Genomic DNA, 25,959 nt, shown 5'->3' with positions numbered 1-25,959 from the left:
TTCTCGTTCTACCTTTTTTGTTGTCCTATTTCTTTACAATAACTATTGTAACAGTTCTCTTTGTCCCTATGTACTAGTCACTGTATTACTGCAGTTAAGGTTCTGATCATGTTTCTGTCTCCTTTTGCTTTCCTTTTATCTTTAACCATTTTAAGAGTTTTGTCAGTCATCCCTTGAGGTCTTTCTCTCTTTTTAACTAGAGGTATTGTCTTTTTGCATTCTTCCCTGATAATCTCTGACTTCAATCCATAGCTTTTCTTCTTGTTCTTTATCAACTAAATTTAAAGCCTCAAATCTGTTCCTTATTTGATCTTTATATTCTTCTGTTATATTATTTAAATTGTATTTTGGCATTATGATTACTTTGTTCTTCTTTAGCTGTACGTTGATTTTCGATATTATCAGTTCAATTATAAAAGGTAAGGGCGCTGATTTATAATTTGCAGGGGGGGGCGCCAAACACGCCAGCACCGGCCCTGTCTCTGTGTCTCCAGGTGAGTCACCTTAATTTCCAGTTTCTCTGCTTTCATTTAAAACAAGGATTAGATTTCTAGATGGTCTAGTTTATGAGATATACACCAAAATGTCAGCCACTGCCCCCTCGCGACTTCTGTTAAAACAACTCGTAGCTGGCTGCTCTAACCCCACCCTTTCAGGTTTGTAGCCAATAAGTGAAGTTGGGGTTGTGATTGACAAGGGATTTGTTGATCTTCAGGCAGTAGCTAGACCACATTGCAAGGCCAGAAAACTGTTCCCCCCCCCGCTTATCTGAAAATCTCATAAATTAAGTATATAGCTTTTGGCAGCAGTCTTTTTTGTTCTTGTGTGCAGGAGTCAAACAAGTTTAAATTTTCCTGGGCTGTTGAAGAGGGCAATGTTTTGAAAACCTTCCCAATATGAAGCATTAATCCAATACTCACTTTTCTGGGAATAAAGCTGCAATGCCAATCCCACATACCCCGAGTAAACCCCATTGAATTCAATAGGACTTACTTTTGAGTAGTCATGGTTAGGATTGTGCTGTAAATTAATGGGACTTTTGAGTAAACACAGCAAAGGACGGTGCTTGTGTTGTAAATCTTTCTCTTCCCCTCCACTCCTATTTTTAAAGCAATTAGGCGGGGCTTACATACTGTAGGTATCGCTGCTTTTAGTATGTAGGAAACTAATATTGATTTTATTTTTTTAAAAAAATGTTCTGCAATGACCAGCTATTTAGGTGTATGCATTTTTATATCTCGTGTGTGTGTGTGTGGTCTTCCCAACAACCCTGTGAGGTAGGGTTGGTGATTGGAAACCAAGTCAGCTCACAGCAAGAAATATATCCCTTTAAAATCCAATATCCATAAAAACAAGTATAAACAGTTGCACAACAGCTTAAAGTGGCATGATTCTGAATTTTGGGTTGGATGAGTGAAGTTCCTTATCACTTGAGCTTGCAGTTCTGTGCACACTTCCCTGTTTAAGTAAGCCCCATTGAATATATTGAGACTTGCTTCTGAGTAAACAAACCAGAGACTTGTTTCTGAGTAAACAAACATAGGACTGCACTATAAATATCTTTACAGGTTGTGTAAATAATAAACATCTTTGACATTCATGCTTATATAAATATTTATTCATACTATGTCCCGATAAGTATCTGATTTCACACTATTGTTGTATATTATTATTTCCTCTACATTTTAAGTGTGCCCTTCTTCCTTGGGGTGGTCATGGTTCCCCTCTGTTGTTTTCATCCTGAAGGGCAGATTAGGTTGAGACATGGTGAGTAGCCCATGGTCACCCAGTAAACTTTATAGCTCATTTCCATTTTAAAATAATAATTAAAATGATTTACATGCAAGCAAAGTTTGTTAAGTAGATCCACACAATACATTTAAAGCACATCCAACACCCATTTAAAGTGCATGACTTGCCCTAAAGATTCCTGGGAAGTGTAGTTTCCCCCTCACAGTTATTGTTCCCATCACCCTTAACAAACTACAGTTCCCATGATTCTGTGGTGGGATTCATGTTCTTCAAATGGGTGTTGAATGTGCTTTAAATGAATGGTGCGGATCTGCCCTAGGTATGACGTGCATTCATTAGTAAATTGAAAATAAAATTTTTAAAAGATCCTTTTTTAAACAGGTGAAGCATTGTAGCTCAGTGGTAGCCATATGCTTTGCATGCAAAGGTCCAAAATGCAATTTCTGGAAAAAACTATTGCCTGGAATCCTGGAGAGCCAATGCTAGTCCATGTCATCAGTACTGAGCTACATGGTACCAAATAGCCTGAGTAGGTCCTTTGTTCCTAAAAGTAGAAAGAGACCCAAGTGCCACAGTCACTACAAAATTTATGTATTTTATTTACAACATTTATATACTGCTTTATTGTAAAAAAAACTCAAAGTGGTTTACAGAAGGAGTTAAAAGAATACATTTATTGGCAAAAACACTTAAAGACAGGTATTTAAAAACTTTCAAAATAATAAAATCAACAATGAGTTAAAAACAGATAAAAAACACAATAGCTTCTACATGCCTGGGTAGGTTAAACAAAAATGTTTTTAGCAGGTGCTGAAAAGAGTACAATGAAGGCTTCTGCCTAATGTGAATAGGCAGGGAGTTTCAAAGCGTAGGTGCTGCCACACTAAAGGACTGATTTCTTACAAGAGCAGAACAAGTATTATGTGACACCAGTAAGATGGAAAGCACACCTTGAACTTGTCCTGGCAGTGTGGCTGCAATTGTTGTTGTTCCCAATCTGTTGCCTGTGAAGGTAGACCAAACCATGTGCATTTTCTTTGTCAGTTATTGCTCACTGGAATTGGGTTGGTTGACAAAATGTTTATAGCAGCCCACAGGGTAGATAGAAAAAGGCAGAAAATCTTCTTTCCCTTATTCATTTCCCAAACCTCTTACTGAAGTGAAGGGTCAAATCTGTGAAGAAATTTGGAGCAGCCATGCTAAAAGGCAGGCAGGGCATTCCAGGTAGGGTCTTGCCAGCCCTGCTTGGATATGATTTGCAGAGGATCCCTAGTCAAGCTTTACTAACAGCACAATCCAAACCATATCTACTGAGGAGTAAGTCCTATTGAGTTCTATGGGGCTTCGTCCCTTAGTGTGTTTAGAATTGCAGCCTTCAGGGGCATCCATCTTTACTCCCCAATGCTCCCATCTAGCATCTCCACAACACTAGGCTTCTTCTTTTTACAATCGCCTTCTGGTGACTGGCCTGGCCTAAGGACACTTAAACCCTTCTAGCCAGAAGCAAGTAGGCTAGATTAAATGTTCACTACCCAGGCTCCATCTTTTAGTTAAGATTTCTACCTTAATTTCCAATCAGAGAAATGTCTTTGTTTGAATTGTATGCTCCAAGCAACTGTGGTTGATGCTTAATGTATCATGCCTAATGACATCTGTAGGGCCCGCCCCTGTGACATCACTAGGGCCCACCCTGAAATCTCAGGGTTTGGGATGCTTCTGACCTGGCAACCCTAGTTGAGCTGTCATGGGGATCTCCCCTCTTCAACTCCATTTATTACCAAACATTTTGAAAGGGAGTGAAGAAGAAAAAGATCTGGGGTTGGAACCAGCTATATAATTGTGCAAGCAAAATGACTTCTGCTTGTGCAGTGGATCTTTTCCTCCCTTCTCTCCCCCCACATGCTCCCAAATCTGCTCTGGAGTTTCCCCCAATCAACTGGAGTTGATTTGGGGGTGGTGCAGGCAGCATGCAGGGGGAGGAGAGGGAAGTTCTGTTGCACAAGCAGAAGTCATTCTACTTGTGCAATGGAGTAATTAGATTCAGCCTCCTGTTTGGGCAGTAATCACCCTGCTTTCCGTCATTTGATTCTTTCTCATGCTTAATTATTGTACCATTTATTATTTGTACTTTCACCAATGGCTTCAGGACATGTTACAAAAATATCACAATTAAAAGCATATACAAATGTCTTGCTATAGATTGTGAGCCTGAGGACAAAGATTGTCTTTTCTAAACTTTGTGGAGGGCCTAGCAAATTTAGGTGTTTGGGTTGTATCCAATGAAGTCATCCCATTCACAAAAGGACTTATACTTGTGTGAAGGCATGTACCTTCCATCTCTGTCCCCCTCCCCCAAGACCTCCAGAACAGATTTTGGACACAAGGGTAGAGAGAGAGAAGTTCCTTTGCACACGCGTAAGTCCTTGCATAAACAGGACGATTTCATAGGGTACAATCCAGAATTAATAATAAATAGGCAGGAATGGAGTTTATGAACTCACGATGAGTAATGGGGGTAAAGAAAAAATCAATTAGCCATGGAGGAACAGGTATGATGTGAAGATATTTCAGGATAATATTTTGATAAAGAAATGAGCATTGAGGAAAGCAGTCAAGGAAGAGATGAGACTGCCTGAGACATAGAGAACCATAGAGCCAGTTGGGAAAGTGATCAGAACAGGAACCTGTGAACTACAGTGATCAAAATTGAGAGGCATGTGGGAGGGCTGCTAGCTGGTGTGCGGTAAGTAGAAGAACATAAGGGAAGAGTGAATTAGAAAAGGGATTTAAAGGAAGTGCTGATGTGATCATTGAGAGACAGTGAAATGACTGATCTCATGCATTATTTTTGGTTGATAACTGTTGCACTGGAATGTGCTAGGGTCATGATATGCTGAAGTTGTCCTGTCACGTGGTTTTAACAGGATGAGCAACAAATATGGATGGGACAGTGTAAAAAAATGGCCTGATGTTATAAAGGCCTAAACTGCCAGAGACTACTGCCTCCTTCCATGCAAACCTACTAACTCTTGCAGATCTCCAGCTGGGAACTTGTCCAAGTCCTCCCACTATCTGAGGTGACATAACTGGGAACTTGTCCAAGTCCTCCCACTATCTGAGGTGACATAACTCTTCTCTGCTCTGGAATGCACATCTGGCACCCTTGCCTCCTGTCTGCTGACAATGCATGAAGGCCCTGCTGTCCCAGAAAGCATTAGGACAGGGTATGTTGACACAATTTGAACTTTGATGCTACTATAGTTTCTGTTCTTTAAGCTTTTTAAAGGAATTTTTCTGCTGTTTTTATTTACTACTTTGGCATATTTGTTTTTATTCCTGATTTCTTATCTATATTTTAAATATATATACATGTATTATCTGCCTTTAATGTTTGTTAAAATACATATTAAAAACATGCCTCCTACACACTCTGGCTATATTACTGTTGCTTATGGATAACTGGCACATAGAGGGGGAATTGTAAATATGGTGTTACTAGGGGCTGCATCTGTGCTTGCTTCAGTCAATCCTGCCTGCCCCCCATCAACCCAACCCCCTTGCCACCTATCCCGTTTACCCCTCACCAAAGTTACCCAGCCACTTTCTTTGCAGGTCTCCAAAGCTATCCCCCTTTAACACTTGTCAAAGCTACCAATCTCCACCCTTTGCAGGTTGCTGAAGCTACCCAATCCCACAATTTGCAGGTCACTAAAGCTATCCACCCCTTCCCTTTACTCCTGCCTGCCTCTGTCTGTTTCCTCCTCTGCTGGCTCAGCAGGTCTAAGTCTGTTGCCACACTGTAGTTTGCAGCCCCACCCATTGGCAGCCATGCAAACTGCAGCTGCATAACAGCAACGTAGGGATTTTATGTATACAGGAAGAAACAAATGTGACTTGAGAGCCAATTCCAGATACTGGGTTGCTCCATTGAATCATCTGTGCCTTGATCTTCATGGAAGTGAAGCAAAATGGCCCTCAAAAGCTAATCCAAAGGACACCATGCTTTGATTCACTTATCTCTGTACTGAACATCATTTAATCATTTACAGATGGCAATTGGATTTTCATTTGTATTACTGTGGTACACCAAACCTCCTTAGGGTAAAATGATATTTGCATACTATTATTGAATATTTTTTTTTCTACTGAGCATTTGGAATAGCAGTAATATTTTTGTATCTATTATCAAACGTTAATCAAATACTGATCGTATCTCCTACTAATAGTATTCCTGGTAACATATCCCATTCAGATTACCAGTTAAATTAGCTGTTGCATCAAAATGGTGTCGCCAGAACAATATCCTTCATCCTAAAAATTATCATAATGGCTGAAACACTAGGCAGGCTTGTTTAAAAAATAAAAATCCTAAACTATCCCTTAGTGATTTAACTGACACTCAGAAGTTTGTTTGAATACCACAAGGAGCCTCCAGGCATATCGACAAATGTGTGTAGTCTGTATCTGCTAATTTAAAGAACTGTATGAAAGAATTTTGCTTTAGAATCAGTTTGAATATGAGTTGTTCTAAAGTTTTATTCTATATGAACTTTTAATCTGAGGGCACATAACATTCTATTCAGATTTTTTCCTCCTAGAAGAAATTAAGCTGTTTTAAGTAGACTACTTGTTTGTTCCTTCGACAATAACTGAAAAAGGCCACATAACTATTAGGCAAAGCATAAAATCCCTGAAAGGCTGGGATTCTGCATGAATAATTCTTAATTTAAACAGAACTTACCCAGTGACGAGACCTGGGGACAACAACCAAAATAAACACATTCAGAAATACTTGTCTCTTCATGATGCGAACCTGTAGATGTGCACATTTTCATTATTTCTGAATGCTGTCCCTGGAGACCACTGTATGATTTGAAATATAATTCTACTATAAACAGGCCATGTATTGAAGTGTCCACACCAATGTCCTCCATGCATATCAAATCTTAAGAAAGTCTACAGGTAACGTGGTAAGAATAATAATTTAGTGGGCAGTTTTTTTTCTCTGTTCCCTTTCTCTTAAAAACCTTAAGGAAAGAATTCCATGTAATCTAAAATTCACATATTGCATTATGAACACCTACTGATCCAGATAAAATATGTTGTCATACCTTCTCTTTAAGCAGTTACTTCCTTGGTGAAATATATTTCAGTTGGCCAAGGTTGTGACAATTATGGTCTAACCTCTGTGGCCTACAAACAAGCAATGTCTGAGATTCTGGCAGGCTAAATATCGTATACCTATCCAGTTCTCTATTTTAATTGTTCCACCACCTGTGTAATAGATTTGCTGAAGATTATGCATTTTATTTTTGAAATCCATTATTTTGTACAGAACACAATTTTATGAAAAATAAATACATAGCTTATGTGTGGTTAGCAAAGCAAGGAAAGCGACATTTTGTAGCTAGTAGCTGCAACACAACCTCAATTATTTTTCAACAACTTCTCTCTGGCTCAGACAATCATTTTAGATGAGCACAGAGCTTTAAGCCATCAAAGTGACAAATCAAAGATTTTATGTTATGAACTGGCACTCAAATACTCCAGCAAACTTTCTTTGATGTCATGATACATTTGCTGCAACTGGATAAAGCAAGCTGTCCAAATCCTTTACTAGACAGTTCATTTTTCTGCCATTCTCTGATAGGAAGACAAGTAAAAATCAGAAAAAACAGTCCAATCTTTTACTAATGGATTTTATTCTGCAAAAATCCCGCCACCTTATTTTATATCAAAGTATGAAATTCTGTGCTGTCACAGAAAACTGACACTGACATCCCCAGAATATTGTTTTAGATACAATTTCATTTAAAAATAGATTGTTATGCTATCCACAAAATCCAGAGGCTATGGAAACAAGACAAGACTGTATCATGATTGACAAAGCATTAGTCTGAGCCAAGAAAAGTGAACAGGTAGAATTTATACTCAGTGAGTCGGTGGGCATTCTGCAAGTGACATCTCAGTGATGGAGACTTGCTCTTTGTTGGCCATCTGAGGAATCTTATATCACTTTTTACTTAACTTCATCAAACAAATGCAAACACCATCAATCTTCTCCATATAAATCAACAGTATCACATCAACATTTTGTAAAGCTAACCACAACCCACAATGTGGTCATCATGTATTTAGTTTTAATACCTTTAACAAAAACTTATTCCTTGAAAATATACTGTATGTCTCCGTTGTGCCTTTGTTGCAAAGGGTGGGAAAGGGTGGATCCTATGCCTCTCTGTCATAAATGCAAATTATTTACAAAATAATCTTGAGAAAATAAAAAACCCAGTTTCTATCCTGTAACAAAACAAATATGGACTATCCACCAGTACTGACGGGGTGGGGACAGAGCTCTTATTACAGGCTTCTGGAGACACTGCCTCTCTCCCACCCACCCCTACCTCCTAGATTATGCCAAACCAAAATATGTCAAAGGCATACCTGAATTTACAACATTATATTTTCATACACATAAATACAAGAATTTAAAAGGAGAATATGTTTAATTGTCTTATACCCACTTCTAGTGTCATCTGGTTATCTGAAAACTGTTTATGGAAACATCCAACATCACTATATGATATCTGCTGGGTTGGAAGCAGTAGAAAAAAACCCCTCTGGATTTGCTAGTTGTGTCTCCTCCATATTATACATAGAAAGCCATGCTTTGCAGATATACAGGGACAATTATGATAACCAGGTCTGATTTTCTGGCCTACAAATAATTTGGCAATAACTGTGTTGTCGCTGTGGCCATGCCAAGCATTACAGCGTTAACTGGGTTCAATAAAAAAACATGGCCTGTCAAATTCACTGTTGTAAACTACAAATGAAGGCATATATTAGTGGGATTCAAAACTTTTAATTGCTTGTTTCTAGAGTTAGAAGAGCCTACGCTCCTGGAACTTATTCAACACCATCTCCTCTCACTGCAAGAGAGCAAAGAGCGAGATTAAGCATATAAGAATGGGGCTGCTGATAAATGTTTACTATGCAGAATCAGGATTACAGCATTCCGCACAATGCAGGGGTCACATTGTAATGCCTTCCTGAAGACTTCAGCAATCTGACAGACACCCTGGCCATTAATTGAAGAAAGTATCTGAATTAAATTGCCCTGCTCTTATGATCCTGGACAGAACAGAAGCCCAGATGAATACATTTAGCAGCCAAACCCACTGAAGTAACTTTCTTTCACTCACTGCTGCCAGATTAGCTTATATAAGAAAAGCTATTATGCATTAAGTACATGGATTCTATCTTTGGGATAGAGACAGGAAGAACAGGAAACACTGTGGAAAGCCCAGAGGTGTGAGGAGAGTACAGCTGAATACTGGAGCCCTATTCACTTGCTATTTATTTGTAGGACATAACTGTGTTAACTTGAAATGAGCATACTGTTAGTCCCGCCCCTATGTCATGCCTCATTCCTCAAATAACCACGCACTGTCCACTTATGAACAAAACCCCAACGTGTGCACTTCTGCTTGTATGTAGGGGTCTTTATGTGATTGGGATGGTTGCACAGCCAGATGTCCCAATTACATGAAGGCCCTACACACAAGTGAGAGCTTGCACACTGGGGTTTCTTTTCAAAGAACTGTAAAGTTGTTTGAGGCAGGAGGCATAATATTGGGGGCAGGGTAAAAGCATAGCCCTGCTCCAGGTAAACATAATTATATCCTACCTTTGAGTAATGTATGAAAAGAGCTTGGGTGAAGTGTAGATGTGCTAGCGGCTGGGCCAGAGACCATGCCTGTTATTCACAATCCCAAGCAGGACTCCAGTTTATGCTTAATAGCAAGCAGTAATGAAGTATAATAGAATGGGCCACTGCTCCTGCCATAATATCTTACTGTCTGGGAGCAGTTAAAGTAAATGGTAACATCCCTGGGTCAGAAGTTGGCATCTCTCAGTGGGAAGAGCACCTTCAGAGGTTAGGGCAAACTCAAATACATCCCTCTACCAGGTTAATGCCTTCCCTCTCTCTATTTTGCTTTAGAAAGTTTTATTGAAAGAAATTCAAGCAAAATTCAAGGTAATATTATTTACTCCAAGGATCAGTTACACAGTCGGGCATTACTGCCAATGACTCCAGCTTCCGAGGCATAATAACTGTTGCTGTTTGTCATCCGCACTGACTGCTACAAATGTAACATTAAATACCCTTGAAATTGTGCTCATTTCCCTTCAGTAATTTCTTGCTCAAATGAGATTTCAGGAATCAAACAGCAGAGGAGGAGCTGTAGGAAATTCTTGTTCCAAACTGTTAAAATTATATGACATTGTTTCTAGTAATTAAAAAAAAAATACAGGTAAGCCTTCTATATATTAAATCTAACTGAATGAGATGTAAAGCAGGGCTGTGGAGTCGGAGTCAATAGAAATGTACTGACTCCGACTTCAAAATAAATTTTGATTGACAATTTTTTTAAAATATAAATTCACAATGTCAAAGAAGCTTCCCATGAAGTCAGCTGTAGTTGAGCATTTCACCATAACTCAAGATGGAAAACATTTTGTGTGTCAGTATACGACACAGGACCCAGATGAAGACAAATGCTGTGATGCCAAGATCAGCGCATATTCAGGCAGCGATAAAAATGCTCCTACGAGAGCTTCCAATTTAAAAAGACATTTACAGCCCTTTCCAGGGCTGTGGAGTCGGAGTTGGAGTCATGGAGTCGGAAGCAATTTTGGGTGGAGTCGGACAGTAGAAAAATAGAGGAGTTGGAGTCAAAGGTTTGGCCTACCGACTCCACAGCGCTGATGTAAAGTGATATACTTTTAAAATATAAAAGGAAAGAAAAAGCACCAAATAGTGGAAGTAGGAGTCTGCTTTGAATTGAGCATGAGCAGCTAGCAGAGCAACATACATATTGCAACATGGGGTCTACACTGCCCTAAGAGAAAAGGAACAGAGGCCAAGTAGGTAGACAGCCAGCCACATTATTATGAGTATGGCAGAAAAGAAACGAACTAGGATCTAATTTTGTCGTCTTCCAATTATTCGTCTGTTTTCCTATTCTACATTTCATTTGGCCCAATTTATAATATGGGAAAACAGCCATCAGAAACATTTACTGTTCTACTTCTCTACTGTGGCTCTTAACAAATGCAGCTGTCATGTGGCAATAATAGGCAGATTAGAGATTAGGCAGCACAATGAGGTTGTAGAGTGGACTGCACCATCTGGATTATAAGTGGAGGAACCTTATTTTGGAAGATTTCCCTATGCTACAAACTATGCAAACAAAAAACCAGAATATCCAGCAATGGGTGAGGCTACAATCTCTCTTCCTGATGTTTTCTTTTTTTTTAAGGTGGGGGAGATTTCAAATGTAGTACGCCCCATCTTTAGTCTGAAGTAATAATACCCTCTGCTGCACATGCAGAGCTAGCCACACATCAGCATTGGAGAGAAGTCACTCAGTGTGGTAACCATTTGCCCTTTGTCACACTTGTATTTTACTTAACTGCCAAATTAGATTTTACACAGCATATATGCATGCAACAGCCAGCCACAACCTCCTTATTCACCTGCACATCTCCTCCAATGCAATCATATTCCACGCAAGATGGCAACCACCTGTGGCTGCTTTTCATCAAACACATGTACATTAGGAGAGCATCACACACACCTGCTGGGGGTTGACTAGTTTCTAGGATTCTGGCCCTAGACATTTGCCTCTTAATATTGTTTAGAAACAACTGCCTGAGAAACCTAAGATACTTGCTTTTTCTTTTTAATGTGTGAGTTTATTGCAGACTCTTCCACAAGATCATTGCTCATCATTTAACCTGTATTTGCTTTCCTCATAGCAATATTGATGGCACCAGAACACACTGGCATTTCAGCAGTGCAATGGCAGAGAAAATACTTGAAATGTTGACATCTTGAGCTTCACTCAATAAAGAAGCGAACAAAAAGGACCTTTGTTAAAGTGCTTAGCAAGCAGTAGTATGTTTAAAATAACAAAATGATCAGTGTTTTGGCTGCTGTGAGAAACTCAGATGTCAACATTTGTATCTGGGTTTCCATTTTCTAGTTCAAATATTGCATCTGAGTGCAACATACGCAAACATGAACAACATAAAAAAGTGAGAGCTCTGGTTATTTCATAACTTATTGACAAAAGGATGGGTCCAGACTAACTTAAGTTCCACTGATTGCAATATATCTACTCCCAGCATGAGTAAGTCTCTATCCAACCTTTAGTTTCATAATTGTAATATACTATTATAAAAATGCTGTAACATACCAAGGTTTCTTACAAATTCAGATAAAAGCTGAAGTCTTCCCTGGTCTAGCCAACTATCCCATCACACTAAAATCATCAGTGGACATATTCAGGAATTAAAGCCTGCTCTCAGACATGATGAAACAGTTTGTGTCAATCTATTCTTTTTTCTTTTGTTGCTGTTAACCTGGAGAGCACAACCTAGGAGAAAGTATCCCTTCTCTAAAATTCTTCCAGTAGCATGCACAATAAAAATTTCTGATAAGGAATCCCTCACCCCCACCCGGCCCAAGAAAATTTTTTAAAGCATCATCTAAGCTGTTTTTCAAGCTAGCTGGTGAACACTGAGATACATTACAGAATTTTTGGCACCTTATACCCTCTAAAGGGGGCTTTTTTATATTAAAAAACCAAGGTTTTGTGCATTTGGGACTGGCTGCATTTTTTGCTTTTCCCTTTCTCTTGAAGTTTTCTTGATTTCAGATGCAGCTTTCATACATCTGCCTTTGCTGCTCTATTTGGATTCAGCACCTGTATCATCTTCAGATGGGATGGAGGGAACACTGTCATGGGAAACAGTATCAATGCTTTGTACTTCTAACTGAAGATGGACAGACACCTCAACGGCTATTTCTTTGCCATGGTCGTTTACAGAACCATCATCTGAATCTGCTGTTGGTGAATTACTGCGCTTGATTTCTGCGTTTAAGGGATAGAGTCCTTCTTGAGCACCAAGAGCTTGCGCTGGTTTGACTCCAACTTCATCAGGATCATCAACTCGCACCGCTTCAAAGATCTCTTCCATAAAGGCCCTACAGTTAAGGATTAGTGGTGGAAGAGGGATACTTCTGGCAAGTTCTTCAATGTATCGAGCAAATTCCATAGTCTTAAATTGAGTGACTTTGGCCAACTCTAGTGTTTTGGCAGAAGTAATGATAGGAATGCGTTTGGCAATTTCAAAGGCCTTTTGCAGTTTCTCAGCCCCTTCAGTCCTGAAGAACTCGTTGATGGCCTTCTCTGTCTTGCGGAGGTGGCTGCTCATCATGCACAGACGTGTTATATTTAAGATCAGGGTGATAGTAAAGGCAACCAGGCAGACAATCATGTAGTAAATGCCCATATTGCCAGACGTGGAGACAACCCTGAGGATGACTGAATAAGAGTAAGTGCCATTTTCATTAGCGACAACACAACTGTATCGCCCCCGGTCACCAAAGGTTACACTTGTGATGTTAAGGGAACTGTTAGAGATCAAGCACCTTCCATCTAAAAACACAAATACAAAAGATATTTCAATGTTGGAGTTACAGATTATATGTGTATCTTTACTAAGATACAGAAGCATCTCCCAGGAATTGTATTGCTAAGCAGATGGGAACATAGATTGAAAACATGACTAACAACATTTGCCTGGTCGTTTGCCAGCCTATTAGTCAAGCAAGTAGCCAAGAAAATATTCCACTAACTTGCTTTCTTTATTGTTATATGGTCACAGACCCATTAAAATAAACAAAATGCATAATCAATATGATATCAAAATAGTTACAGAAATACAATAGATAAGACATAAAAGAAATTACAACTAAGGAAAAAGAATCCTCTTACGACTGCTTTGGGCAGAGAACAGGAACTTGGCCACTGACTCAGTTGTAAGCTTGTTAGTATCAACCAGAAAATGTTTCAAATACCAGTCCAATATTCTACCAGGAAAGTTCCTCATGATAGGGCCAAGTAGTCTGTTATGTTCCTCCCTATAAAAAATACATGTAAAAAAAAAAAATCCAGTGATTCGACACCTTCATCTCCTCAGGGGCATAACCAATCCTCGTGAGAGATACCTTAAAACTGCCCATCCAAGAAAGCGGAAGAAAGACAAATAAACCACGCTCTAGAAAAAACATGGCGATACTTAGGGATAGTCAGATTCTCCAAATAGGTAGCTAACTTGCTTGATTTAGATCACTGGTCTTCAACTGGTGGGTGAGGACCTACTATCAGGTTGTGGCCTGATCTAAGATGGGTCACAACAGGTCAGCAACACCATACAAATATATGGTAAAAAATGAAGAAATGGGTCCACAAATGCATATATGGGTTAAAGGTAGGTCCTGGATCTGATTTAGGCAGTGATTTACATTATCATGTTGATAATCATTTGCAAATGCACTCATCTCTACAGAATGGTCCTTCCCTCTAATTCCAATATTACTTGTGAAATTAATATTTTAAATAGCAAATATTTTCATGAACAAATGTAGCTGGATCCAGTAGATTGTGAGAGCAGCAACTGTGTACTTAAAAAAAGTTGGTGGACTATAAAAAAAAGAGGACACTTGGTTAAATCATAATGTGTCCACATACAGTGGGACCTTCCTTTTTCAAGTGCGTTGGTGTTCATGGAATCCATACAGCAGAAATGGCTAACCTCCAATTCAGGCATGGTGCCCTCCCAATGTTGTTGGAACTCCCAACTCCTAGCCATCATGGCCAATGGTCAGGGATAAGGGGAAAAGTAGTTCAACAACATCTAAGGGGCATCACATTGGATTAGATCATGACAGCAGTTTAGGTTTAAGCTGAGTAAATTTTTGGTTTCTGCTCTTCCCATTAATTTTGTCAATTTGATACCAAATCAGATTTTAAATACAGGGTTAAAATCACTAAAACAACTCCCTACTTTGCCAACATGCTCTTTCCTCAACAAAGAATGCTGCTGAAAGCTTTTTTCTAAGCTTGAACAACATGTAGTGGTACAATGGTATAATGGTTGTATTACTCAAACCATTTAAAGGAGGGCATTCTTGATGGCAGAAAGCTACAGAAGGCAAGGCACTAAGACTGCAGGAAAACTTTGCTGCTATTATGGTTGCCTCTGCCAGTCTTCAGTGCTGGGAAAGGAATTCATAAAAGCTCCACAGTGTTTTTATACTACAAGATTTAGTTAGATGGAAGTAGTGGCAGAGAAACTGATGAGGGTTTTTTGTAACACTCTTTTGTATAATGCCAACTCAACTTTTCAAGTTTATATTCAGATTGCCCAAATATCAAGTGGCTATACTCCTAGAGCAACTAACTCTGAATAAGAACCACTAATTGCAAAAAGATTACATGAGTAGCTAGACTGCCAATTGTGTAAACAATAGCCCAATTAGCCTCAACCAAAGTCTAGTATTTTAATTTAAAATGGATTTGTATTGTGTTTTAATGTGGGTATGTTTGGGCAGAGAGTTGACATGCCTAGGGAGAATGGCTTCCCTTCATGCCTCCTTAAGTCTGACATATATAAACTTCAGTGATCGTAACAGCATTTCTGGTACATTGCATAATCTTACCTCCTCCAACTTGCTCCAGTAGATGCCCTTTTGAGTTGTACCAAAGGATAGTGTCATGCTGACTAATGTTCTGCTTACATTTAATGAAAGCACAGTTGCCTTCCTTCACTATGATAACTTGGGGTACTGCCGATTTTGTGAAGGCTTGTAAGATAGGAAGTGATGTGTTGAAATGAAGGAACCTTGACCCAGAAGCAGCTGCCAGGTTGGAGGCCACATTTTCTAGTGCAAAAACATTAGCACTGAGAATCAAAGTCAATAGGCAACAACTGAGCTTCATGGAAGCTTAACGTATAAAGCAAGATGTAAAACGTTAAGCAGTCTGCATGACACTGGTCATCATGGAAGATCTTGATTGATTCATCAACTTTGAAGTTTTGGTTTTTTTATGAAGAAATGAAAATCCCAACTGAAATAAAAAAACATGAGTAAGGATTATTAATAATGCAAAGTTTTTTGGATTTCAAACTTAAATAGTTGGCAACCTGATTCCAGAGTGAAATGGTCTAAAACAGGGCTGGTGAACCCTCAGCCTGAATATAGCTCACAAAGCCTACCAGCCCTCTGTCAAAATCTGGAAAAAGGTCTTAAGAGGTTTAGGAAATAGGAAGGAATGCTGCTTGTCCTCCCCATCACAGGGCTGAGCTAGAAAGAGAGGAACTTCTCCCAGCTCAGTGCAGCGGGGGGAAGGAAACTATCCACTTTTTTTGCTGATTAGTCAAAATGGCGGGGGAGGGGGGCAGCTGTCTGAATGTGTGTATGTGCCTGCCTATCAAAATATGCGGTGAGTGTGCACATGCAATGATGTATGTAGATCTGAGAGTTGGTCAACCTTCAAATCTGTCCTTGGACTGAAAAAAAGGTGTCAGCTGTCAGGAACTGAAATCAGCTTAAGGTAAACCAGCATTAGCACAAATAACAACTTCTGAGTAAAGGAACGGGACCTAAAGAATGACTATTCTCCTTCAGTAGGAACAGAAACAAAATGAATAGTTCCACGGTGTACAAGGTTCAAAAAGGTTTTCTTCATCACTGGGTTAAAACTGAAAAAGGCAGACCAACCAGAATGGCCGTAGTTCAGTGACAAAGCATCTGCTTTGCACGCAGAAGGTCCCAGGTTCAATCCCCGGCATCTCCAGGTAGGGCTAGGAGAGACCCCTGTCTGAAACCCTGGAGAGCCGCTGCCAATCAGTGTAGATAATATTGAGCTAAATGGACCAATGGTCTCACTCAGTATAAGGCAGTTTCCTAGGTTCCTATGTAAAGAGGCTTCTGTACTATATGGAAAAATGACAAAGAATTATCTCAGCTGCGAGAAGAAAGATACAATGAAAGATTATTCAAAAGTTACTCGCCCACAGTTTGTGCCTACAGAAAGTGAGGTGTCCATTTTCAAGTAGTCAAGATAATTATTTTGACTCCAAAGCCAGTTTTTATATTCTCAATGTGCCCAAGTTTGACGTATTTGAATATTATACACCCATTTTATATGCATATACAAAACTGTTACAGAAGGGCCTTTAACATTATAATCCTATTTAGCATCAGTTCTTTTTACCAACATTAGATGAATGTCTGATTGGTCACTATCTAGCACAAGATGAGGAGCACTTTGTCCATTGAAATCAATGGCCTTAAGCACACCTAAGTCTTGTGTATGATTATGCTCCCAATTTTAACAAAGCAGGAAATGATTGCCCTTATTTAGAAATACTTTCTATCCATACCAATATTCATAATGCAAAACATTGTGCTACAGAATCACAAAAAATAATGAAATAACAGATTCCGTCATTATGTACTTGTCTTATATAAATTTGCAGCATTGAATCTAACCATATTTGATACCATGCATGCTATAATCTGTTTTAGGAGATGTAAAATATTAAGTATCATATTAATTCTGATAGCATTCCAGAGTTTTGTAATCCACAAGTGAGTAAAAGTGAATTTCTAACTTTTAACTCTCCTAAAGGTCTTCTCCCTTATCAATCTTTGTTGTTTTCCCCCTATTTTCTCTTTGTTCCTTTTATTCATCAACAATCTTCTGAAATTTCCTCTCACTGGTCTATTTCTTGTTCAGGTCCTCTCTCTCTTGTTGCTTCTTATATTGGCTATTGATCAGACCTCTTCTTGGATGATAAGGGAGTCAAAGGTGTACTAAAGAATGATAAGGAGATTGCAGAGAAGCTAAATGAATTCTTTGCATCTGTCTTCACAGTGGAAGATATAGGGCAGATCCCTGAACCTGACGTAACATTTGCAGGAAGGGATTCTGAGGAACTGAGACAAATAGTGGTAACGAGAGAGGAAGTTCTAGGCTTAATGGACAATATAAAAACTGACAAATCACTGGACCCGGATGGCATCCACCCAAGAGTTCTCAAAGAACTCAAATGTGAAATTGCTGATCTGCTAACTAAAATATGTAACTTGTCCCTCGGGTCCTCCTCCGTGCCTGAGGACTGGAAAGTGGCAAATGTAACGCCAATCTTCAAAAAGGGATCCAGAGGGGATCCTGGAAATTACAGGCCAGTTAGCTTAACTTCTGTCCCTGGAAAAATGGTAGAAAGTATTATTAAAGCTAGATTAACTAAGCACATAGAAGAACAAGCCTTGCTGAAGCAGAGCCAGCATGGCTTCTGCAAGGGAAAGTCCTGTCTCAGTAACCTATTAGAATTCTTTGAGAGTGTCAACAAGCATATAGATAGAGGTGATCCAGTGGACATAGTGTACTTAGACTTTCAAAAAGCGTTTGACAAGGTACCTCACCAAAGACTTCTGAGGAAGCTTAGCAGTCATGGAATAAGAGGAGAGGTCCTCTTGTGGATAAGGAATTGGTTAAGAAGCAGAAAGCAGGAATAAACGGACAGTTCTCCCAATGGAGGGCTGTAGAAAGTGGAGTCCCTCAAGGATCGGTATTGGGACCTGTACTTTTCAACTTGTTCATTAATGACCTAGAATTAGGAGTGAGCAGTGAAGTGGCCAAGTTTGCTGACGACACTAAATTGTTCAGGGTTGTTAAAACAAAAAGGGATTGTGAAGAGCTCTAAAAAGACCTCTCCAAACTGAGTGAATGGGCGGAAAAAATGGCAAATGCAATTCAATATAAACAAGTGTAAAATTATGCATATTGGAGCAAAAAATCTGAATTTCACATATACCCTCATGGGGTATGAACTGGCGGTGACCGACCAGGAGAGAGACCTCGGGGTTGTAGTTGACAGCACGATGAAAATGTCAACCCAGTGTGCGGCAGCTGTGAAAAAGGCAAATTCCATGCTAGCGATAATTAGGAAAGGTATTGAAAATAAAACAGCCGATATCATAATGCCGTTGTATAAATCTATGGTGTGGCCGCATTTGGAATACTGTGTACAGTTCTGGTCACCTCATCTCAAAAAGGATATTCTAGAGTTGGAAAAGGTTCAGAGGAGGGCAACCGGAATGATCAAGGGGATGGAGCGACTCCCTTACGAGGAAAGGTTGCAGCATTTGGGGCTTTTTAGTTTAGAGAAAAGGCGGGTCAGAGGAGACATGATAGAAGTGTATAAAATTATGCATGGCACTGAGAAAGTGGATAGAGAAAAGTTCTTCTCCCTCTCTCATAATACTAGAACTCGTGGACATTCAAAGAAGCTGAATGTTGGAAGATTCAGGACAGACAAAAGGAAGTACTTCTTTACTCAGCACATAGTTAAACTATGGAATTTGCTCCCACAAGATGCAGTAATGGCCACCAGCTTGGATGCCTTTAAAAGATTAGACAAATTCATGGAGGACAGGGCTATCAATGGCTACTAGCCGTGATGGCTGTGCTGTGCCACCCTAGTCAGAGGCAGCATGCTTCTGAAAACCAGTTGCCGGAAGCCTCAGGAGGGGAGAGTGTTCTTGCACTCGGGTCCTGCTTGCGGGCTTCCCCCAGGCACCTGGTTGGCCACTGTGAGAACAGGATGCTGGACTAGATGGGCCACTGGCCTGATCCAGCAGGCTGTTCTTATTTATTTTTTATTTTTTATTTTTTATTTGTTTCATTTATAAACTGCCCATAGCGAGTGGCTCTCTGGGCGGTGTACAAAAAGGTTAAAATACAGAATATCACAATAAAATCAACTACAACAGTAAACATAAGCAGCAAACAAAAAAAATAAAAGATTTAAAGTTATAACATTAAACGCTTAAAATGCCTGGGAGCATAGCCAGGTCTTAACCTGGCGCCGAAAAGATAGAAGCGTCGGCGCCAGGCGTACTTCTTCGGGGAGGCTGTTCCACAGTTCGGGGGCCACTACAGAAAAGGCCCTAGATCGAGTAACTGTCCTCCGGGCTTCCCGATGGGTTGGTACCCGGAGGAGGGCCTTAGATGCTGAGCGAAGTGACCGGGTCGGTTCATAGCGGGAGAGGTGTTCCACAAGATATTGCGGTCCCACGCCGTGTAAGGCTTTATAGGTCAAAACCAGCACCTTGAATCTGGCTCGGAAACAAATGGATAGCCAGTACAAATGGGCCAGAACAGGTGTTATATGCGCTGACCGGCTGGTCCTTGTCAGCAGTCTGGCTGCTGCGTTTTGCACTACTTATGTTCTTATGTTCTTAATTTTCTGTTAAGAAACTGTTAAAATCCACCTCATTTTTCTCCATTGTCCTTTTGATGATGTTCTGGTGTCTGCTGGCACGGAGCTCTCTAGGTAGGTTAGTGGGTGAAAGTGCCATCAGTAGGATCAGTTCTGGGGATGGGAGGGGCTGAGATGGCCTGAGATCTACTGGATTCCAAGCCAGACCAACTACCATCATACGACAACACTGGGCCCAATCACAGTGCCAGCTCCAGGCTTGCACCATGATGTGCCTCCCTACCCCTTAAACCTCAGTCAACATGTAAAGCGGGGTGACAAAGGTCCTGATGCTCCATTAACCCCGGCAGCACCTGGAAGCTGGCCCTAAGGGTGTTGTTTGTAAATGAAAAATCCAGTTATTACACTGTCCTTCAAAAGCCTGAGATAACTACAGAAATTGCATAAGCTCCCTAGTATATTCTACAGAGTTTGCATAATGCGCAGCAGCAGTTGTGATGGGTCATTGGATTTTTGTCATTAAACCCTTCAGTATTTGATTTATTAAGCCATTTATCCCATTTTCTTTTATGCAAACACATTACCATTACTGTTAAGCAAAGATCTTTCATTGCTTTTTTTTTGGAGGAAAAAGATGTTACATTTTTATGACAGAGCCATCATATTTTTATAAAACAGCTGCTGCAGCTGATAACACATAAAGAGGATAAGATTATTTAATGCCCCAAATTCTTCAAGAAAAACAAAGCCATGCATATCATATAGTGGCTGTTATGACTGAAGATTATACTTAATATAGATTATATTATACTTAATATTTGCTGAACAATATACGGATTCAGTCCAGAGTATATGTACCTAAAAGCAGAACATATGTATTTCATTTTGATCTGCATATTTAAAAGTTAGCATATGCTCAATTTTATTCAGTGCATGGTCATTAGGACTATCAGAGTACAAAAGAAAGCACATGCTCAAGTTCCTGTAGCACTGTCAATATATATATTTTTAAGTCTACAATATTACTTCATAAATAAATCACTGGGAAGCAAAAAACAAATATAAAGCAGTTTAGAGTATGGTCCCAAGAAAACAAGATACAAACGTTTCTTATACTAACTGAATGGTTAGTATAAGAGTATATTTTATCAGACAGATTTCCTTTATACAGAGTTTCACTTTATCAACTTCAGCAATTTCAGTATGCGCAGAACTATTGGCAGAGCAGGAATTTCACTTAAATACGGAGAACTCTGAAAGAATGGATGTGTTCCTAATATTCCATTAAACAGTGAAGGACCTGTTCACACAGACACGTGGATCACTGTGTCCCCCCTCCCCCGCTTTAAGAATTATTCATCACATTTGCTAGTTTACATAATTACTTTTTAGAATGAAAATATCAAATCTGAGCTATTACAGAGAGACAGATATTGCTTCATTTCACTGCAGTGATCCTGAGAGGCAATATTTACACAGAGGAAACTGGGGGATAGAGCATACCCAAGCTTAATAACAGCCTGGTCTTGTGTAGAATTAATTGTGCTTATATTTGTACAGGATTGCACTTGAACTCCGAGAAACATTTTAGGTAAGCATATCTAGGACAAGGATACTGGCCAATTGATGTCATGGCAAGCCTTAGACATCTTGCTGCCTTCTGAGTATTTCCGAGACTCAGATCAACAGAGGCAAGTTCCTGCTCCAATTCAGAAATGGAGGGACATGTCCCTGTAACAACACATTGGGCCCAGAGAGCCTCTGAAAAGGCCCCTTTCTTTCTTCCAGGGAAAGGAGCAGAGTTAGTAGTAAAGACAAGTTTGGCTACCAAGGTCAGCCACAAGTTGTGATGTTCTGGCATTAAGAACATGCTCCTCTGGATAATTGTTCATGTCAGGGTCAGAGGAAACCATGCAATAGCATAGCACAGACTTCAGGGCCAAAAGTAAAGTCTAGCAGTTGTGTGATTTTATCAGAATCTGACTAGATCGCCATGACATCACTTAAAAAAACATCAACACCACAATGCAATGCAAATTTACTCTCACATCATGTTGAAAAGTCCGTGGGCCACCAAGCATTAAGATGTAATAATAGGAAGCTGTATATTTAAATTACAAGACTCATTTAATGAATTTAAGTGATCATCACAATGATAATTTATTAGATAAAATACAGGTTTTCCACACAAAGGTCTATATAAAAAGGGGGGTGTTGCTCAGGAGTGACAAACCTATATCAACTGTGCAAGCTGGATTTGTACTCAACTACTGCAGCAAAATAGGATTACCACCACAAAAGTAGTCTGAGCAGCAAAGATTCTTTTAGCACCTTAAAAACTAACAAATTTTGTAGCTTTTAAAACTGTTTGTTGTTTTTGCTGACATGGCTACCCCTCTGATGATGATAATTATTTTACCCACCCTTCTTCCTGGAAGGAGCTCAGGTTAGCAAACCAAAACCAAAACACTAAAAGCATATATAAAACATCTTCAAAAACATTTTTTAAAAAAAAATATTTGACAACATCCTAAAAACAATTCAAACACAGATGCAGACAGGGACAGCGTTTCTACTTAAAAGAGGAAAGTCTTCAATAGGCACCAAAAAGACAACAGAGATGGCACCTCTCTAAGATGGATGCCACAACACTAAAGGTTTGCTTCCTATGTTGTGCGGAACAGACCTCCTGATGAGATAGTCATCAGACATAGACAGGAGGCCATCACATGCAGAGCACAGTGATAAGCTAGGTATAGAAGGGGTAAGACAATCTTTCAGGTCCTAGCTGCATAGGGCTTTATACACCAAAACCAACACCTTGAACTTAGCCCAGTATGTAATGGGCAGCCAGTGCAATTCTTTCAGCAGTGGAGTAACATGTTGGGAGGAAGGGCAGGATATAAATTTCTGGGAGAAAGGGCAAGATATAAATTTAATAAATATAAATAAATAAATAAATACATTTTGCACCAGCTGCAGCTTCTGGACCAACCTCAAGGGTAGACCCACACAGCACATTACAGTAATCCCACCTGGAGATACCAGTGCATGGACAACAATGGTCTGGTTATCCTGGTCCAGAAACACACACACCTGTCTTACCAGTTCAAGCTAGTAAAAGGCATTCGTAGCTGCTGAAGTCACCTGGGCCTCTAGCGACAAAGATGAAGACAGGAGTATCCCAGACAACGAATTGCTCTTTTAGCAGGCAACGAGCAATCATCCCATCCAAAGCAGGCAATTGACCAATTATCCAGACCTGGGAACCACCCACCCACTGACAGGGAAGATGACAGCAAGCATTGTAGCTGTACTCTAACTAGCACATAGATGGCAGCAGGCTGGCACGTTCTTCCTGGATCAAAGGGGGTGCAGACTCCCAGAAACCCTGGTGGCAAAGGCCAGTGTACGCTTCCCTTCAACTCTGCAGTCTGAGGCAACATCAAGGCATTATATATACATCTGTACGTATACACATAGTATATATACACCTACACAAACCGTTCGTTTTGTATACATTGTACAGCTCCCAGCAGCTCTAATACTCAAGTAAAAAGCAGTCCCAACACCCTAAAGATACCCCATCAGGCAAAGCAACATTATAGTTAGTGTTGAACTAGGACCTGGGAGACCAAGATTCAAATGCTCGCTAGATTATAAAGCTCACGAGGTGACCTTGGCCAGTCACAATCTCCCAGTCTAGCCTAAATAGCTATATATTAGGATAAATGAAGAGTGGGAGAACCAACAATGCCACCTTGAGCTCCGTCGAGGAAAGGTGGGATGTAAATACAATAAAATGGCTGTCTGCGCACCATAACGTCACTGTCCCCCTCTAAAAAATCGGCACGCCTCCCCAGGACCTACAGCCTTACAATACCTTTAAACTCCGGGAAGAATAACCTATGACAAATTACCGTGGTGATGTCCTATCATTCTATATCTAACTCGTTCAGTTAATTTCCCGATCCCCTCCGATAACAGTACGCGCAAGGAACTCAACGGTGCCTCCTACTTCCCTCTTCACTTCCCGTCTCCCAGACGCCAGCCCGGCGTTATCTTTCTCTACGCATGCACAACGTACCTAGAGGAAAAAGGGAGGAGTAACGCGACTTCCGCCCATCAGGCGCGTTCTTCCGGGTTGATGTCTCTCTCTCCTATTATCTCTATGCTGTGGAGGACCGTCCGATTGTGCTTGTGGTAGGGGAGCGCGTTATCTTTTGTAATAGGGACGTGGCCGTGGCTCATATGGACGAGAGGCTGTAGTGGGAAAGAGGAGGCCTGGTTGGAGCTTTCTCTACAGGTGAAGACGGGTAAAAGGAGGAGCGGGGCGGCTACTGGACCCCGGAGTTGTCTGTTGTTAATTGTACTAAATGTAAGTTGTTCTCTTGTGACTCTCTTATGTGTATGCTGCATCGCTTTGGTAGGGAATGTTTGGTCAAAACCTTCAGTCAGTTATTAGGGCGGAGTGGACTCACCGCCCACTCCTCCAAATTATAATGCATGTCAAAGGTCGGGGTAAAGCTTCCCTTTCAGAATGGGGAGTCTTTCTGTTTGGGTTCTTTTAGGCTAAGTTGCGGGACTGTTCCTATCCAACTTTTGGAATCGATGGTCTGTTCTGTTGAGCGTCTACGAGCGGGAGGAGTAAGAGCCTCTGCGCGTGATCACTGCCCCGCTTATTTGTTTGTTTTATTTATTTATTAAATTTATATCGCGCCCTTCCTCCCAGGATGAGCCCAGGGCAGCCCTTAGGGATTTCTGACTGTCCTTCCAGTGAGGGCTTGGTATCTCTATCTCTCTCTTCCCCCTTTCTCCAATTACAGGCAGTTCCATAAAAAGTAATGGAAGTTTTCTTATTGTGGTGAAAGTATAATCACTTGCTCTGTTGCTAGCCCTATGTAACCTAGCTGGGATTGATGTTTCCAGTATCAAGAGATCTTATCCCAGTACTTAGTGCTGCCTGTCTCTTTCCCGTAACGATTGTCCATTTGATAAACTTAAGCTAGTGTTTGTGTGATATACCTCTTAAAAAGTCATGTTTTAATATACTTTTAGCTCAGCCTGGATAAGCTCACAAAAGTAAGTGGCCTGCAAAATATTTTTTTTACTAGTTTGTTGTGTTGTCCGAGGAGGGACAGAGATCTCTCTTCCTCCTGAAGCAGCCCATTGTGTTTCTTTGCTAGATGGAGGGGGCTTCCTCATTCTGTGAGCCTGCCTGGCTTTGATACAGAGTGCAGAGTCCCACCTCCACCAGCCCTCTCACTCATCCGTCTAGAATTCTGTGCATTCACCTGTATGCAGTTTATTGTCGCCTATGGCTACCAGGTTAGTGATTAAATATAAGGCTATTTTAGTTGATGGCTCGTCCACACCCCACCCCAGAATAAAGCCAATTCTTCACCATTCACCTTTACTCGATAGGTCCACTGAGCAGAGGGCAGCGGCTGCCTATGTCCAGTGTTCTACACAACACGTAACACACTGAAGTCATTCAATAAAGTTAAACTGTAATAGGAAACTGAATAAGTGAGATTACACAAGGCACATGCCTAAGAAGAGCAAATGTTTCGAAAGTGGGATAGCTGCACTGGTGTCATTCAAGGCAGGACTGCCCAAAGGAAAGGACAAGCAAGGGCCACTTGAGAGGCATTAGCTGAATTTGTCACCTCTATGTTCTTAATAGCAGAGAAATTCTCTTCTCTAAACTGATCTCTGCATGGTAGCTGTGGAAGATACTGTATAGATATAACAATGTTTATGGGGACAATACTCAACATGTCAAAATCACAATAATTGGAATTCACTTTTTGTGGCAACTGTAATTAGCATTATTCCCACCCCCTTGCCCATACAAATATATCTGTGTGTCCCGAAACAGAGGATTATATGGAGCAAGCACACTGGAGAAGAATTTCATTTCTAAAATCCCACATGGAATGCCCCAATCTAGTGACTGTGTCTCTGTAGAGTTTTTCAAAATTTTGATACCTGGGGTGGAGAAGGCATGCATTGAATGTATGCATTGTTCTGTATTAAAACTGGAGGACACCTCATTCT

General features: G+C 40.3%; 2 protein-coding genes across 6 annotated transcripts in view; one reads left to right on the top strand and one right to left on the bottom strand.

Moving 5' to 3' along the window:
• Positions 1–7,437: 7,437 nt before the first annotated feature.
• On the bottom strand, positions 7,438–23,971 carry MFAP3 (microfibril associated protein 3). Of its 3 annotated transcripts, none has more exons than XM_061617448.1 (3): positions 23,783–23,971; positions 15,329–15,737; positions 7,438–13,262 (listed from the first exon to the last, which is right to left on the bottom strand). In XM_061617448.1, the coding sequence occupies exons 2-3, from the start codon at positions 15,606–15,608 to the stop codon at positions 12,511–12,513; spliced, it is 1,032 nt and encodes a 343-aa protein (XP_061473432.1). In that variant the 5' UTR covers positions 15,609–15,737; positions 23,783–23,971; the 3' UTR covers positions 7,438–12,510. The 3 variants fall into 3 exon arrangements, with proteins under 3 accessions (XP_061473432.1, XP_061473431.1, XP_061473433.1); XM_061617447.1 differs by having other exon boundaries at positions 23,820–23,971; XM_061617449.1 differs by lacking the exon at positions 23,783–23,971 and adding an exon at positions 23,005–23,121.
• FAM114A2 (family with sequence similarity 114 member A2) overlaps positions 23,958–25,959 on the top strand; it is a 38,433-nt gene continuing 36,431 nt past the window's right edge. Inside the window, exon 1 of one of the 3 annotated variants that reach the window (XM_061617446.1) lies at positions 23,958–24,102. The gene's annotated coding sequence lies outside the window, so the exon portion shown is untranslated. Of the gene's footprint in view, positions 24,278–25,959 lie in introns of all 3 variants that reach the window. The other 2 variants (XM_061617445.1, XM_061617443.1) reach the window with 2 other exon arrangements.

This window comes from Rhineura floridana, chromosome 3, assembly GCF_030035675.1.
Source record: "Rhineura floridana isolate rRhiFlo1 chromosome 3, rRhiFlo1.hap2, whole genome shotgun sequence".
NCBI classification, from domain to species: Eukaryota; Metazoa; Chordata; class Lepidosauria; order Squamata; family Rhineuridae; genus Rhineura; species Rhineura floridana.
The sequence above is the reverse complement of the archived record's forward strand: the minus strand, read 5'-3'. Positions and strand labels throughout refer to the sequence as shown.